General features: G+C 32.1%; 1 protein-coding gene and 1 pseudogene across 4 annotated transcripts; both read right to left on the bottom strand.

Annotated features, from left to right (window-relative positions):
* Positions 1–8,026: 8,026 nt before the first annotated feature.
* Positions 8,027–10,068, bottom strand: LOC128165235 (uncharacterized). Of its 4 annotated transcripts, XM_052829546.1 has the most exons (5): positions 9,874–10,068; positions 8,904–8,984; positions 8,479–8,564; positions 8,315–8,392; positions 8,027–8,201 (listed from the first exon to the last, which is right to left on the bottom strand). In XM_052829546.1, exons 1-5 carry the CDS (start codon positions 9,942–9,944, stop codon positions 8,119–8,121), a joined length of 399 nt encoding a protein of 132 aa, XP_052685506.1. In that variant the 5' UTR covers positions 9,945–10,068; the 3' UTR covers positions 8,027–8,118. The 4 variants fall into 4 exon arrangements, 1 of the variants encoding a protein (XP_052685506.1); XR_008241029.1 differs by lacking the exon at positions 8,479–8,564; XR_008241030.1 differs by lacking the exons at positions 8,479–8,564; positions 8,904–8,984.
* A 1,597-nt stretch (positions 10,069–11,665) lies between these two features.
* LOC128167050 (uncharacterized) lies at positions 11,666–13,980 on the bottom strand (annotated as a pseudogene).
* Between the last annotated feature and the right edge of the window lie 4,626 nt (positions 13,981–18,606).

Raw genomic sequence — 18,606 nt, 5'->3', positions numbered from 1 at the left:
AAAACAAGAGGCCCATGGGCCACATCGCTCACCTGAACAGCAGTTCCTTGTAACATTACATTTCGTAGCATATGCTTTTTCTATTTTAAACATTGAACCCCTTTCTGGGGACCCAGTTATGGTCCGAGGTTTATGGTTGGCTTGAACAACATAAATAGTAACATAGGAATGAAAATATGTAGCACTGCGGTGGGACCGCACATACACAACCTGAAAAACTGAACGTAGAAGAGTTCCACTTCAAGAGGAATAACTCTCAGACTGTACAGAACATCAAGAAAGATAACTCTTGGTTCCACTACATTAGAGTTTACATAATTTGAGGATCCTTGCATAGTAATCTCACAAACTGTAGCATTATAGTTCTCGAGAAAAACTTTTTAAAAACATTTTCAATATATCTTTCTATGTTAAACTTTGAACCCCTCTTGGGGCCACAGTATTAGTCCAGTGCTAAAGTTTTTATTATTTGGAATCTACATTATTTAAGGATGCTTGCATAGTTATCTCACAAGCTGAAGCATTATAGTTCCCAAGAAAAAGATTTTTCAACATTTTCCCTCTTTATTTCTATGCTAAACTCTGAACACATCTTGGGGCCCCAGTATTAGATTGAGGTCACGGCTTTTATAATTTCGAATCTACACTATTTGGGGGTGCTTATGTAGTTATCTGACAAATTGATGCATTGTAGTTCTCGAAAAGAAGATTTTTAAACATTTTCCATATATACCGGTGTTATATAGTGCCTTTTCCCCCTAGCCATCTTTCCCCCCGGAAAAATGGCTATATAGCAGTTCTTCCCCCCGGAAAAATGGCTATAAAGCAGTTTTTCCCCCACGGAAAGCTGACTATATAGTGGTCTTTCCCCCTTTTTATAGCCAGTTCTCCCCCACGGAAAACCTACTATATAGTGGATTTTCCCCCATTTTTACTTTCCGGCCATGTTTATTGCGGACCATTCGTGACAATAATTTGCATTAATTGATATGATATTAATTTCCCACAATAAAGGATAATTATGGCATTTATTAATACATAGAATAAAATACATGGTTTTTCAACCCCAAATATGAACTAAGGCATGCGCCTTCATAACATTCATGTGTCATCATCGTTTATTTCACCTGTTCTCACATTTTTTGGAACGCCTTTTACACGGATTTCGGAATACCTCGGATCTTTTTCATCTAATCGATGCTTATCGACAGTTTTGACTTCGTCGTTATGAACACGTGAGATCACATTTGAGTGAAAATACGCCGGTTTGGAACTTTAATTTCCCAATGTATTAACATGAATGGATAAGCTTCTCCCAGGGAACTAACTGACCAATCTTGACTTAATTTTGTAGAGGAAGGGAATAAAAAGTGGAAATGTATTACTCCCTTCGTCCAAAAGGCTATCAATTTTAAATGAATACCGTTAGAATTGACGATCTTAAAAACAATAATATATTTCTTTTTCTAAATATCAAACGGGAGACAGAATGCAATGATATGATGAGAAACTGAAATGTTTTATTTTTGCTTTGATTGATGGGGATCAAAATCATCGGTAAGGGGTATTTTAATTATGTATTAAAAGCATGTGTAAAGTTAGTATTTACCATTTCGTTTTAAAGTTACGCATATTCATATTTTAAAGCACATTTCTACGAAACGCGAGATATTATGATGCAAACATTTTAAAAAACAATGAAATGTCTTCACAACCAGAACAATGTCGGTATCTTTGCTGGTTACTTTGGAAAATGTGAAATGGAGCCTGAACTAACTCTATGTTTATATTGTCACTCACTTTTTGATAATTTTTCCACTTTTAAATTTGCAACGTGATTTATAAATAAACAATAACGAAAACGATGCCATATAAATCAAGATATACAATTCAATTACCTAAATATTTTATACTATTTGTTTCGTATGTTTGCAATAAAGATTTACTTGTGTACCATATTATTTCTTCGAACAATTAAACAAGGGTAATTAAAAAAAAACCCAAAAAACATCCAACACATATTGTGATGAGCTGACTTTTTAAAAATATAAGCTTGTTTTTCTAATCATCTAACAAGTAAAAAAGCCGTATATGCGCTTAGGTTGGTTATTTATTTTTGATTTTCGGTTTCTCCTTCTATGAATAAAAGTTCATTGATTTATTTATCTAATTATTAGGGCCCAGCAAGGATTTGCGGGTGCCCTATAGTAATCACTCTGTCCGTCCCTCCTTTTGTCCGTCCGTCTGTCACTCTTCCGTCCACAAATTTCCTGTTTTTTTCTAATAACTCTTTTTATGGTTGCCCAATCAAGTTCAAATTTGGTATGTGTAGTTCAGTAGGCAGAAATACGTATTTGATGCTAAGTTTGGTTCTCTATGTCTTCTGATTTGTAGCTGGGGTGGTGGGGTAGATTCCTAACTATGCATAAGAATGAATGGGCAAAGAGAGATAACTGTGAGAATGAATGGGCAAAGAGAGATAACTGCTGAGAATGTTATCATTGTATACATGGAAGGCTGTGCAATATTTGTCCTTTGGGATTGATAAACCTTCCACAGGAAGAAAATCCTAAGCTTTATCTTTATCTGTCACATTAAGATTAATTACTGCACTGCCTGTGTCTGCAAATGAACTTTGTTTTGAAGTTAAGGTCAATTTTGAATGATGTGTAGTATTGTGTACATTCTTTGAAATATGGATTTAAAATATAATATTCATATTTTATTTTGGTTAAAATACCGTACACAATGATTTATAATAATTTTATTGAATTCTAAAATCAAGATATATATTAAGATATCCTTTTTCACTATTTTATTTTTTAATTATTTATTTTATTTTTTTCTGCCTTAATGCTGTTAATTTTAACAGGTAATCAGATAATAACCCCATTCTGTCATTTCTGAAAAAAAAAATCTTATTGTAAATTTAGAAGAAAAGGATGAGAGAGCAGAACAATTAATCCCCTGGGATTAATTATCTTGCCTGCTGCAGAAAATTTATAGGCTTATCTCTATCTGTCATATCGAGATTAATGAGCACCTTTGTCTGCACTGATGTTTGTTTTGAAGCAAATTAAACTCTCATTCCATGAGCTGCACCCTAATATGTTTACCCCTCAGTTTAAAGGATGATATTTGATAAAGAATATATTTCATTCTAGTCCAAATACTTATATTCTGTAAAATAAAAAAAAAATATATGAATTACAATAAATTAATTTTTTTTCTTTTTATTAGATATCAGTTTTTCGATTCTTTTTTTTTTATTTTTTAATGGATGTTTTGGTGTTGTTGTTGTATTTGGTTGCTATGTTTATATTAAAGGAAAGCAGGATAATTAATCCCCTGAGATAAATTATCTTGCCTGTTTCAGAAAATCTAAGGTCTGTCTTTATCTGCTATATGTATTACCGTACACATGTGTCTGCAGTGATGTTTGTTTGAAGTTGAGGCAAAGCCGAGGTATCATTGCATTGGTATCAATTCTTTGTTTTTTTTAAACAAATTTTATTTCATCCCATGTTAACCCACGTTATCCCGTGGATATGACTCATTGGATATTTTTTTTGATATCCCACAGTTGTGACTTTACAATGGGATTTGCGTAAGCATAATGAAGTAAAATAATGTGGAGTTTTATAAACAGTGTAAACATTGATTGTGGTGTATAAAACATGGGATAAATAGAATCTCATATGATTTGTAGTATAATATGATTTTTATCCAACTTGTGTGTTTTATCCCCTCACTAAGGCTCAAGAAAAAAACACTTTAATTGTTTGATGAAAATCATATCCAACTACAAATCACGAGATCCTATATATTCCAGTTCTTCACGTCTTCTGCCGGACATTTATTATTCATCACTGTTAATATAAAGAGGATGGAATTCAAAGTGTTTTTCACTTCTCTATATTAATTGTCATAGCGGGGCCCTTCCTGACTGGTCAGTTTTCTAGTTTATTATATCATTAATCATCTGATGAATTGATTAAATGTTTTGAAGAATAAAGAATCTTACCCGCGTACCTTTTTAAAAAAAAATTGTTCGTAAATTTAAAAAAAAGTAGCAGAATTAAACGTAATTTTCATATTACATTTTATATTTTATTACATGATATACATTTACATATATATCATTTTGATAAAGAATTGTATGAGTGATTGTGTATTTTTAAATGATGTTCTTACTTTTAAATGACCGTAAAAATATGTTCATGTGGTCATCTATAGTTTTTTAGATACAAGGCCCTAAAAAATACATATTCTTTATAATTGGATTTCAAACATCGGGCTCTAAAACAACAAAAGTTCCTACCCTGCATGAGGGCTTACATTTTCGGTGTCATCTACTAGTGGTATACCACTATCACTGTGAAAATATGGTTAATTGGTCATCTCTAGAATTTGATATTCGGCTCCCACTATTCAATCATTATAATGGGGTTTTAAACATCGGGCCCTGAAACATCATGGGCCCCTACCCTGAGGACTGAAGTGTCTTCAAGTGGTAAACCACTGCCACTATAAAAATATGGTGATATGGTCGTCTCTAGTTTATGAGACATTGGACCCTAAAGAATATGCACTATAATTATTATAATATGATTTTAAAAATCGGACTCTGAAACATCGGAAACAAATTTCTCTAAAACAGAGGTTTAGCCTGGATGAAATTTTAACAAACAAACAAACAGTCTGATAGATTTATCAAAAAATTCCTAAAACATTCTCGCTTAATACAATTTCAGAACACAGAATTATGCATATAAGTGTATAACTTGTAAAACTTTTTTCAATAAATTACCTAAATTAAGTTCTATGTGTAATTCCATTACACATATGTTCAAATTTCAGCATTGTCTATAAATATAAAAAATCGGCAAAACGGAATTTAACCTGTACAGATTAATGTATGCAACCTGGGAGTGTAGAAATATTGATTTTAATCCTTACTGGATTTCCATAAATATTTTTTATAAAATCTGAACCAAAAACGTGAGGGAGAAACCCTACTATGGGGGAAAAGCTACTATATAATAGCTTTTCCCCCCGGGGGGAAAGGCTACTATATAGTAGGTTTTCCGGGGGGAAAAGCTACTATGGGGGAAAAACTGCTATACAACACCGGTACTTCTACATTTAACTTTAAACCCATCTTGGGTCCCTAGTATTAGTCAAGGGGTCACTATTTTAAAACTGTAGAACCTTCATTATCCAAGGTTGTATGCATGATAGTAATCTCACAAATTGAAGCATTGTAGTTCTCGAGAAGAAGATTTTTTAACATGTTACCTTTATATTTCTATAATAAACTTTGACCCCATCTTGGGGCCCCAGTATTGGTCCGGGGGTCACGATTTTACCAATTAGGAATCTACATAAGCGAAGGATGCATGCATAGAAATTCCACAAACTAAAACATTGTAGTTCTTGAGAAGAAAATTTTTTAAACTTTTCCTTTATGTTTTTTAAAATGTTTAAATTTTGAACCCCTCTTGGTGCCCATCAATTGTCCGGGAGTTACAATTTTTTGAATCTACATTATTTAAGGATGTACATGTATGCATAGTAATATCCCAAACAGTTGCACTATAGTTCTTGAGAAGAAGATTTTAAAACATTTTCCTATATATGTTAAAATCTAAACCCCTACTGGGGCCCAACTTTTTGTTCGGGGGTCACGATTTTTACAATCTTCACTATATATACAACTTTTTGTGTATGTATTGGCATTTTTGGTGAAGTGGTTCTTGAGAAGAAAATTTTCAAACATTTTTCATATGTATTTCTATGTTAAACTTTGAACCCCGCCTGGGGCCCCAGTTTTGGTCCGAGGGTCACGGTTTTTACAATTTAGAATCTTCACTATGTTTACAAGCTTTTGTGTAAATATTGGCATTTCTGGTGCAGTGGTTCTTGAGAAGAAGATTTTTTAAACATTTTCCTATGCATTTCTATGTTAAACTTTGAACCCCGCCTGGGGCCTCAGTTTTGGTTCGAGGGTCACGATTTTTACAATTTAGAATCTTCACTATATATACAAGTTTTTGTGTAAATATTGGCATTTCTGGTGCAGTGGTTCTTGAGAAGAAGATTTTTTAAACATTTTCCATATGTAGTTCTATGTTAAACTTTGAACCCCGCCTGGGGCCCCAGTTTTGGTCCGAGGGTCACGATTTTTACAATTTAGAATCTTCACTATATATACAAGCTTTTGTGTAAATATTGGCATTTCTGGTGCAGTGGTTCTTGAGAAGAAGATTTTTTAAACATTTTCCATATGTATTTCTATGTTAAACTTTGAACCCCGCCTGGGGCCCCAGTTTTGGTCCGAGGGTCACGACTTTTACAATTCAGAATCTTCACTATGTTTACAAGCTTTTGTGTAAATATTGGCATTTCTGGTGCAGTGGTTCTTGAGAAGAAGATTTTTTAAACATTTTCCTATGTATTTCTATGTTAAACTTTGAACCCCGCCTGGGGCCTCAGTTTTGGTTCGAGGGTCACGATTTTTACAATTTAGAATCTTCACTATATATACAAGTTTTTATGTAAATATTGGCATTTCTGGTGCAGTGGTTCTTGAGAAGAAGATTTTTTAAACATTTTCCATATGTAGTTCTATGTTAAACTTTGAACCCCGCCTGGGGCCCCAGTTTTGGTCCGAGGGTCACGATTTTTACAATTTAGAATCTTCACTATATATACAAGCTTTTGTGTAAATATTGGCATTTCTGGTGCAGTGGTTCTTGAGAAGAAGATTTTTAAAGACATGCACCCTATACTTACTGTTTCGCAATTATCTCCCTTTTGATAAGGGCTGTGCCCTTAATTTTAACAATTTATAATCCCCTTCCCATAAGGATGCTTTGTACCAAATTTGGTTAAATTTGGCCTGGTGGTTTTTGAGAAGAAGTTAAAAATGTGAAAAGTTTACAGACGGACGGACAGACAGACAGACGGACGGACGGACGGACGGACGGACGACGGACAACGGGTGATCAGAAAAGCTCACTTGAACCTTCGGTTCAGGTGAGCTAAAAATAAAAACCACAGTAATTTAAGAAATTAATTAAAAAAAAAATCAATGGAGAACAGTTGAGTTTTTCAATTCAACTGTTTTCTCAAAACTATATTTAAATGGTATAAGAAGTACAAATTGTATGAATTTATGTATAGGGGTTGGAATGTTTCTTATTTGCGATCCTCCTCTACCCATCTTATTTTTTTGTTTCGGTCTTTGCTTCTTCTTTTTTTACGTATTTGTACATAATTTTCTCTTCTTCTTAAGTTATAACTTTCTTTTACTTTAATTAAGTACATATGAGCGTTTCAAAATCAGTGCCATCGGTTATTTATTTTTTGACAAACTTTTCTCTTCGTATTGGAATATACATGTTCAAATTTCAATTCTTTGTGGGTATTCTACGCAGTTTACCCGCAAAAATCTGATAAATTCCGTGAAATTAAAGAAACTAGTATTAGCGGTTTTTGGGGTTGTTTTTTTTTAATTTTGTTTCTCTGAGTTGACCTCACTTACCTGCAGCTTTCAGAATGTCAGCTATAGCCGTCCAATAAGTAGAAACTTAATGGAAGGACACTGTTTACTTATTAAACGCTCTCCTGGACAATACATTATCTACCTGACTTATTTTAACAAAAGACCAATCACAATCACAAACACAAACAATTTCTACATTTGATCTATATCTTTGTTAGGCTACATGTATGCAGAAGTATATGGAAAACACAAATTTATACAAATTATTTTTTTGATATGAAGACGGCCGTTTGTCAAATAATGGAAAACTCTCTGATACGCGGGTTCCCGAAATTTGAACCTTTTTGTTGTGTTTTCTCCATCATCTGCTATAAAATGAAAATTGGTAGGATCATACGGGGAGGGGGTGTTTATTTATCTAAGATCATTTTTCACACTTTTTGTCACATTGACAACACGGCGGCAGAACGTTATGACCAATAATATGAAAAGATGAAAGTCGTTAAATGCGTTAAATTTATTGACATCCGGATGTGACAAGTAGCAGGACAAGTGTTAATCTTTTGATATATCTTTAGTCCCTCTTATAGTTTTTGGTTTCTGGAAAGGAGCTAGTTGACCTCTACTTTGGATTCAGTACTGTTAGTAATGATGTTGTTAACAGTGCCATTGCTGTTGCCATTACTTATAGAGGCTGAAATAACGAAAAACAATACCGATATGTATACGTATTTTTATCGACAAGCTCTTGTCTGGACAACGAAAAAGTAGATAAGTTCAGATATGTACCGTGTTAACAAAACTCACCTATAGAATTGGGGTTCGGGGTACATTCATCTGGTGACGTGCAGTCATACCCAGCTTTACATGGTTTCCGGCAGAATGCTACAAGACAAATGGAACTTTAAAGGGTTTAATTGTATTTCAATGAAAGATAAAGATATTAATTCAATTTTTTTTTTATTTCTTAAGCGTTGAACAATCCTTTCCAGTGAAACCGGGACAACACACCTTTCCAAGCTCATAAACGACAATCCGTCTGTAAGCTGTGCGAGTGCTAAGGCAAGACATGGTAATCATTTCACTAGCACAATGTATTATGTTTCTTGATATAGATCATATGCTCTTCTTTGTTTAGTTAGCCTGTTTAGTTTAGACTTCTCAGTACTGGTTAAGGCAATTATTTAAAAACCTGTGTAACATCTCATCTGATTTCAATTAATGAAAATCATTTTTTCTCGTATATAAATATGTTCTATTTCACTTATAAACTTTGCAGAAAGAATTTATGTTTGTACACTACTTTAAATAGTTCTTTGATTAAATACTAGCATTTCATACTTTAACAGATAACTACTATGTCTACTTTGTCAGGTATTTTATAGGTTTTACATACCACCAAACAACCCATGCTACGGTATACCATGTACAGTAATTCTGAGCAGCGTAGTAATGCCATCTTTTGGTGCAAAATTTTCTGAATTACAGAAAAAACACATATATACAGTGTCAATAGTTATGGTTCTTCTTCCTCAATATTAAATAATAACTTTTTTGACAAACCTGGTGCTTGAGTGATGTAGACGTTTTGCCTGCTGTATAACAGTTAAACTTAACATGTCCTCAACACTACTTCGCCTAATTTACACGCCTTTCAGTCAACTTTTGAAATGTCTGTAGATTTCAAAGATGAAATTAAAATCTACTTAATATTTTTATATAACTCTTATTATGGGGCAATAAACGACAAACTAAGAATAATTAGTTATACATGTACATTAAATCTATTACGTATAAAGAAAAAAGAAAGAAAATATATTGTCTTTAAGGCGAAATAAACAAAACAACTACATTGTCATTGTTTAAGCAACTGATATGCAGCTTATTCTAATTGAATGTATTCACAGTATGTATAAATGTCATCATAAATATTTCTTGTACTTAATGAAAGTAAAAGTGTTATTTATATGGACTTATGAGGTAATTATAATATTTCTTACACCTGGGAGGGAGAAATCAATAAAGAAAATTCAGTCACACAAAGAAAAACAATCAACACCTTTCTATCCATCTTTTGTTGAATCCTGGTACGTTAGATTTAAATGATTTATCATATTCTAAAATACTTACATTTATAGATGTAAGTATTTAGGAATATGATAAATACTTACATTTGTAGATGTGCCTAATGTATTCATATTAAACTGTCCTTATGGTTTCACAAATTATTCAATCAACATTCCTTCCAGAAAAGCAAAATTCTTTATTCAATTTAAGAAAATTGTTTGTTTTTAAAATGGGTGCATAATGTTAAAAGAAATTGTCAATTAGTAATAAACAATATCCGATTTTTTAAAAATTCTTACCCCTGGCAGGTGGGAATCATGATAGGAAGCAATATCACACACAGATATGTAAGCATTATTTTCTTTTCCATATTTTGCCGAATCTTTTATGCCTGTTGTAAATGATTTCTTCTGTATCAACTTCAAATAGTCAACAATATAGTGTACTTTCAGACCTGTAGGTTGTTTATTTTTGCTTAAATCATCAACTACATCTCATTGTATTAAAAAACACAAATGTTTCATATGGGGTGTATTTCAGTTAATTGCAAGTAACACGTGTTCTTCTTACTTTCGTGTGTTAAAATGAAATAAGAGAAGATACATAATCACCTGTATTATCAAACCGATATCCGTGATTTTAACATTGATAGTTTTTCTGTAACTCTTGTTTTCCTTTTATTTTGAGAGATAATCTTGTACATACTTTAACAAATTAAACTAGCTTAAAACAATCAGCATGTTAAGATAAAATGACCATCTAACAATGTCACCAATTAATTCTGTATCTAAATATTTTCTTTCTTCTACATGGAATTTTACTTCTGTCTCTTTCGTCGTCACCTCTGATACAGTTTTTTGCGCTAGGTCATAAATTTTAAATACTATTTTATTCGGTTAATCAGTAGTTTCATTTTATGAAAAATATTATGAAGAAAACACACCCTCCTTCGATTTACGCTGATTCAATTAGCAGGTATAACGACTTTTGATTTACGCGTCTGTTGATATTACGGCTACACTATACACCTTTCAATTTCTTATAGTGGTAAAAGTTTTATTTTGTACAGCATAACGCTTTTAAAAATAATCATCTAATGCACCAATGGAACCAATTTAAGATATTATAAAGTTGGTAATGTCGTGAATTAAATTGTCCAGCTTAATTCTAATGATGTACTTGATCTGTATGTACACAGATGTTGCATAAATACGCTGCAATTTATGACGTTTGTCGGTGTATTGACCACTTTCTGACACGTCATCTATTTGTGTCGAATGATATTCAAACATTTCGCTTTATGAACAAATCTTCAATTATCTTGGTGTTGCGAATAATACAATTGTTCTCAAATACAATGAATCATAACTGATCAATTAGCTATAAATCACGTTCCCCTTCTCTTTTTAATATAATTGTTATACCTTGGTATTTATTTTAAGTTATAATCTATTCCTAATGCAGCGTATATATGCATCAACGCCTTTAAAATTCCTTTATCTTGAACATCATGAATACTGTAAACGTATTATATTTGGCATGTACGATATTTGGCGGAAATTAGTTTTTGAACAAGTTGGCGAATATTTGAATTAGCGTTTTCCTGAATTTAACTATTCTTGTGCATATATGAATGGCATTTAACGATGTACTTGATTTAGCGGAAGCCACATTCCGTCAAATGCGCTAAATAGAATACACAGCGAAATGTAGTACGTTTACAGTATGCCTTATGACTTTTAAAGTTCTAGATATGCACCCCTGGTGATCTTAACAACAATTATATACACAGTATCCATCACACTTAGTATATTTGAATTGTTCTTGCCAACTGTCAAAACCGTGGTAGTAGACACTTGGATCATTAAGAAGAATCCTTCCTAAAGACATTGTGCACATGGAACATTCAACGTAACCGTAAATACTTTATAACTAGAAATATTTAATCTTTCTATATTGTTCCTCTTAACATTTGTAACGACAGAATAAAATCAACAACAAAAACTGCATATGTACTACAAATGACACTGTATATAGATTTAGAGAGAACAATCGAATTATTTGTATTCGTTATAATTTAGAATTCAAAAATATTTTGAATACGTCGGCATTTATTCATTTGTAGAGTGTAGAAACAAAGACTGCAAGTCACATATACTATTTTACATTGATGCTCTTCAATGAATATATGAAAAGCTCTCAATCATCATTTAAGAGAATAAAGGCCACCAGCTTTAGTTGACAATTTCACTTGGCTCAGTAGTAGCTGTAGTAATTTCATTGACCATAGTACTGGTACTAATTGGGGTGTACGTAGTGTCTGAAAAAAATTTAATATATTAATAAATAGATATGAAAAAACGACGAAAGGACTGAACTGTTGAGTTAACCTACCGATGAAAGTTGTGTTGGGGGTACATTCATCAGGAGAAGTACAACTATACCCAGGTTCACAGGATGTCGTGCAGATTGCTTTAATGCAGAGGGTAGTTGAATCAGTAAATAGATTTTAATACACGGACAAAAGTTTTTTTATATCTTATATAATTGCGAAGTAATCATTTCTTACGCGTTGTACAGTCGGTTCCGCTGAAGCCAGAGCAACATTCCATCACAACCTCGGGAACTTCAACAATATGATAACCATAATAAACGCTTCAAGAAAGAAAGAAGAGCAACCATCAGTGAAATGTATTCATAATTAAGATGTATTCTGTTTGGAAAATTGTTTGAAATGATATCCAGAATTCTGGTGACAAATTGGGATGAATCCTCGTCATTAAAAACAATTACAAAGCAAATTCTGATGTACTACCTGAAAAGTTATCAGCGGGGTATATTAATTAATTGAATTACTTTTAGTTCTTTTAATGCATCGATGTCCTGTTTGTAAACAAAACCAAGGGACATTTTTTTTTTACTGATTGTATGACCGTTAATTACATCTTTGAAATAGCGGCATTGACACTAGTTCTTATAGCACCATGATTTTAATGTAATGCAGGCCACACCCGGGCATTTCAAATCAGTACTTTAACTGGCAAAAAAAATAAATAACGAATTTGTTCAATTTGTTTTCATACAATTAAATAGAAAATAAATCATTTCATTATTTAACTTTTTCCTTATATCCCATATGCAGATTGCATCGCCTGCACACGCTATCTGTACAATCACGGAGGAGAAATGCACATACAAGAATAATCCGTCACCATAATTATAGCCCAAGAACTGTAACATGATTGATTCGAAATACCCCAAATGACTGCAAAGAGAACTCCGTGCTTTGAAGAAATCAACTCTTTAGAATAGACTAATGTGCCCAATATTAAATGTAATAATAATCACATCTTTTTTTGATAGATAATTATGCAAGTATTATAAACATAATAATTATTATATCATTTATTTGTTACATACCACCCGGTCCAGGTATGGTATGCACAGTAACGCCGAACGTAGTGGTGATATTGAATTCTGCTACAAAAACCTCTGAAATAAAATTAAAAATGAAAATTTTCAATGACGCTCCCACAATAAACCGAGAAACAATTACATAGGTTACATCCTGTGACGTTGACTATATTAAGATGCTGTATATAACAAATATTTAAAGAAATCTTAAAATTCTTCTATTTATAATTATAGATATTGTTTCAAATAGACCACTCCTGCATATAGAATTATTCCACGCATATTCCTATGAAATAATTTTCCTCCATCAATATATCAGCTCAAAACTAAACCACCCGAGTCCTCCATTTTTATAAAGTAACAAAAATGTATGTTGCACTATGCCACTTTTGTGACTTTATTGTAAAAAGACAAACATCAAAAAGTAGTACGCCCGTGGTCTTGTTTGTGAACATACAATAAGGGCAAAACATGTCCACAACAACTATCTTAATATCTATTTAAAGCAATATAAGCTGCAATTTTCATGTTGAAATAAAAAAAAAGTTATTTTCTACTAATATGGCAAAAATATCATGGTTTTTAAATTTCTGTTAGCTCTGTTTTTGTGAGAAAAGTTTATAGAAGTCTTAATTGGAGCAAAATTGAATTATTGTCGTCCTGTACAAAAATTGATCGGCTACACATTTCTTATAAGTGAAATCTTTCTCCTGACAAAAATTAATGATTTTTACAAATCTTATCTATCATAAAAGTTTCATTTACAGGCACACTTATCCTGCTAGCAGTTTTTTGCAGCAAAATACAATTCTAAATAATACAGCTTATATTGCTTTAAATGAATTTACTTGAATAAATAAAAAGCTACATTCAAAGGAAAAAGCTTCATAAAAAACTCTCTGCAGTAATCATATTCCTTACCCCTGGGAAAAGGAGATCAAGGAAGAAAAGACGGTCACACAAAGACAAACAAATAACACTTTTCAGTCCATCTTTTGTTGTTGAATCTTGGAAATATACCTGTTAACTTCATCATTAAATAGTACTATTCTTTTTTATATAAAAAAGTAAGCTGTCGCAAGTCACATAGTTAATGATATCATAATCTACTGGCAAAACGATAGAATGTCAAGTGACACGGAAACAGAATGAAATATAAACAGAACAGATTGTAATGCGTTGAAACTTTTTTTTGTTACTGTATAGAAGTTAAGATAAAATTTCAAATTTGTCCCAAACGGCGGGTCTTTGAAAAAGGCATTCATAAAAAAAGTATTTAATTTAACAAAACGAACCAGTAATAATAAAAGGTCATACTTTGTATTTCAAAGTTTAGAACTGTTAGAATAAAAGCATTTTACCATACCACGAGAAAATGTTTGTGCATTTCGATAGGGTATATAGATCGCACTCTTCCTGTTTGTCTGTGTGTGGTAGAGTGTTATTTTTAATTTGTTTTTATTTAAATGATTAAATAGCATATGCAACCAATAATTTCTACAATTCGCGTTTTTGAATATCCGCGATGACTTTCCGTAATTAATAAAAGCATACAATACTTTTGGTTTTTATTTTACTTATTCATATAAGTCTTGAGGCTAGTTATTGAAATCCTTGATTTTCATTGGTTGAGGGAGATTCCCGCCAAGTTCTTGGTACTGGTCAGTCAGAGAGAGAAATATTTTCAGCCAGTTGTGAGGTCAATCTTGGTTCCTGGGTTATTTGACTTTATATATATATATATATATATATATATATATATATATATATATATATATATATATATATATATATATATATAAAATGATATTTCGAGGATTTTTTTCTCTTCATTTTTTCCAAAGTTTATTTCCTGTTGTTCGTTTGCTGTCCCGCGACAAAAAGCTTGTGACATTGAGATCTCAAAAATGATAAGGACGTGAGCATTCAGACTTTGTAGGATTATAGACCTATACTTGTAGATGTTTTTCAACTATTTTGTTTTGTTCGTCATAACCTCCGGTCGTCACCGGAAGCACTTCAAATTTTTTTTTTTTTGCATTTAATTTGTTTCATATAAAATTGAAATATAAGTATTAATCCTTCCATATGTCATCTATCCGATGTTAAATAAACAAAAAAAAATATACTTCCGGTGAGATATCTAAAATATCTCAGATAGCTTTTTATAATAAATGTTTTACCCACGAGATCTTAGAAAGTCAAGTGATCAATTCACGAAACTTATACGGATGATAGACATTTGATAGAACATGCGTTTAACTGCTTTCATTTTGTCAACTGTCACTTCCGGTCCTCACCGGAAGGGTTTAAACAAATCAAGATGTTTAAAAGTTAAACTGTTTTTCTTTGACAATTTTGATACAATTGATGAACAATAAAGTAGAAGTGGCTAATGTTCAAGAAATTTTTTATTTTCACTGAGCATTTCCGTTTGTCTTTTTCCTGTCAAGAGACAAAAAACAATGACTCCACGAGATCTAAAAAAAAAACGGTGACGACTTGAAAAACCAAACTTTGTTGGATAATAGTCCTAAATATGTATCATGTTTACATTATTTTGTTTGATTCGTCGTCACTTCTGGTCGTCATCAAGCACTTATAAAATTATTTTTCATTATTTTATTTATTTTCCATGGAATGTATAATAATATCAGTACACGTTCTTATATATGTTAACTATACAATGTTGAATAAGCAAACATATCTACTTTCGGTGAGATATATCAAATATCTAAGGTACATATCCTTTCTGACAAATTTGATACCCGCGAGATTTTAGTAACTGTAATTGATTGAGACACGAAACTTTTATGAATGATAGACAATTGATTGAAAATGTGTTTAACGGGTTTTATTTTGTCAATCGGCACTTCCGGTCCACACCAGAAGGGTTCAAACTATTCATGTTTTTACCATATTTAACAGATTTCCATGGTGGTTTCATCTAGTATGACAAACAGTGATGAACACTAGGCAAATGTACACAAAATACCGGCTTTTATTTTCACTAATCACTTCCGTTTGTCCGTCTCCGGTTTTGAAACAAAAAACCTAGTTTCACCAGGATCGGAGATTTGTCAGAGAGTATCGATATTTCATCGCATCATATAGAACAAAGCGGACGGAAGACCTACTCGTTACTCGTAACGAGATCTAGTAACATTTATTTATGTACTTACCTTTATTCTTCAAGTTTCCAAAAAGTATATTATATCCATTTGAGCGTCCATCATATTTTGTTTTTGTAAGTTTCAAGATTATATTTTTAAAATCATTTTTATTGGAAATATAGATGTATCATTATAACAATAACTTGATCAGAGGAATCGGATCATGTCGATTTGCTCGGCGCGGATCATCCGCTATTATAATAATTTAGCCTACCTTTTAAAACTAAAAGCCTTAAAAAATTCATAAATGGTTGTCATTATAGTGGTATGTGACAGGTGACAGAAAACATTCAATCTTCATAGATTTTCTAACTCTATGGTAGTGTCCTTTATAAAAATTTAGATTATTGAGAATCAAAATTTGTACACGACAACAAATTTTGATTCTAAATAATCTAAATTTTTGTAAAGGACAGTAGACTCCTTTTGTATTCAAAATCCAATGAACTCTTTTTGGTTCTCCAGACAAAATACGTTACCCCCCCCTCAACAGTTGCGCATTCCTTTCTTTTTTTTTCTTTTTTTTAAAATCGAGATCTTGATGGTCTTTTCTATGGGCTGGCACATTCATATTAATGTTAGTGCTCACAATGTAAATGGTAAATCTGCTTCAGTGATCTGTGATACATTTTAGACGGAAATATGAAATAAGAATATTTTTGAGAATTCTCTTTCTTGAAAGATGGTAATAAAGTTTGCTATATTTCATTACAAAAACACTCCATGGACACTTAGTGAAGACCTTTTTACCAAAAGTCCAAAGAGTTTAACCTATCTTTAAAAATTAAGGAACATTTTTCGGAGTTGTTTTTTTTAAAAGGTAATACTTAAGAGAACCATCTGTGTTGAGGTATATCTTTCATGATAAAAAAGATATCCGGTTTTAAACCTGCTATAGCCAGATATACATTTTGTTTATCAAAGTTGGGGAAACTTCAATATTATTGTGCATATGCTTAAACAGGTAAAATGTATACCTACAACGATACCTTTTATAGTTTCGTTGACTAACAAAACCGGATTAACCAGAGTATCGACATTATTCGTGGCGTATATTAACAACACATGTTGATGTTATGTTTACCATTTTGGTAGCGTAACCGATCATTAATTGTAAGGCAAGTCAGACTGAAATAGGACCAAACTCTTTCCACGTTGCACAGTTATCTTTGTAAAAAGGCCTGGACAGTGAAACCCAAGTCCAAATCAGCTTAAATTTTTGAATATAAATGAGGTCTCCATTTACGAAAACTACTTTTTAGCGGGACAAATACATCTCCCCACACACACACATACACACATTCTAAGCAAACATCTTAAAAGAATTCTTGAAGTATCCTTATTTTATTTTTCCGTCTAAAATATCTACGGTCGAAGAAGAAAATGTATCCATTAAAAGTAAAATATGAAAACTATTCATATTTTGGGACAGCCCATACAAACGATTATAATGATAAACGTTCATCACTCTTGCAAGATCGATTTTGATAAATAAGAACGTCAGTTGTTGAGGACGGATAAGGCACTGTCCGGAGAACCAAATTGTGTGGATATTTGATTACAAAAAGAGGGTCTGTAATGGAGTCAGGGAGAAACTCATTCAGATGGACGGTCGTCTGTAACATGACAACCATTCATGAGTTCCATTTAGAGGCTCTGGTCCGGTAGAGTTATACTATTACGTTATCTGTCTTCTGCTTTGCTGTCTCTTTCCGGATATTGACGGAATTCTTTCTTGCGTTCAGTGGAATAGGAATAAACAGGTGTTGATTGTTAGATAAAATATTTTATCGTTTGAATATTTGAGATTCTAAAATTGAATAACTAAGCTTACAATAGCCGTGGATTTATTAGTCTGAATGCCAGGCATGCTTCCAGCACGTTTGTAACTTTGTTTTCTCGTATTTATTTTTGCAATTCCACAAATGATTGGTTTAACAGTTAGGAAAATCTTTTTTTCTTTAACAGTTTCACAGATTTTTACTACACTTGAAAGTTCAAATAGCTTTTTAATAAATAACATATTTACATCCACATGTCTTCTACGGAGGCCAAAATCGATACATAAGATTGCTTTAGACAGAAGCTACTTATAGTGCTATTACCTTGATATCTTATTTGAACATTGGCCAATTCTATTTAACACATTAAGTATAAAATTCAGTTACAAACCTGTGAAAATTAGGTAAAGATGCAAAATATACACAGGCCTGTGCCAATATTGTAATTTTTTTTTACTGTGACAAGATTTACTGAAAAACATTTAGACGCATATGTTCATTGAATGGATTTATATTCAAATGCTCGTTGATTAAATTTCATTTTTTTAAATTAATTTGTTGTAAGTTATAAACATATAAAAAAAAAGATTTTAAAAAAATTGGTACATAGCATGAATTATCTATCAAATGCAGAGGAATTAAACGATCAGTTGATTTTTTTTAA

The sequence above is a fragment of the Crassostrea angulata genome, chromosome 10 (assembly GCF_025612915.1).
Source record: "Crassostrea angulata isolate pt1a10 chromosome 10, ASM2561291v2, whole genome shotgun sequence".
In the NCBI taxonomy this organism is placed as follows: Eukaryota; Metazoa; Mollusca; class Bivalvia; order Ostreida; family Ostreidae; genus Magallana; species Magallana angulata.
Note: the sequence above shows the minus strand (reverse complement) of the source record. Positions and strands in the feature narration are given on the sequence as shown.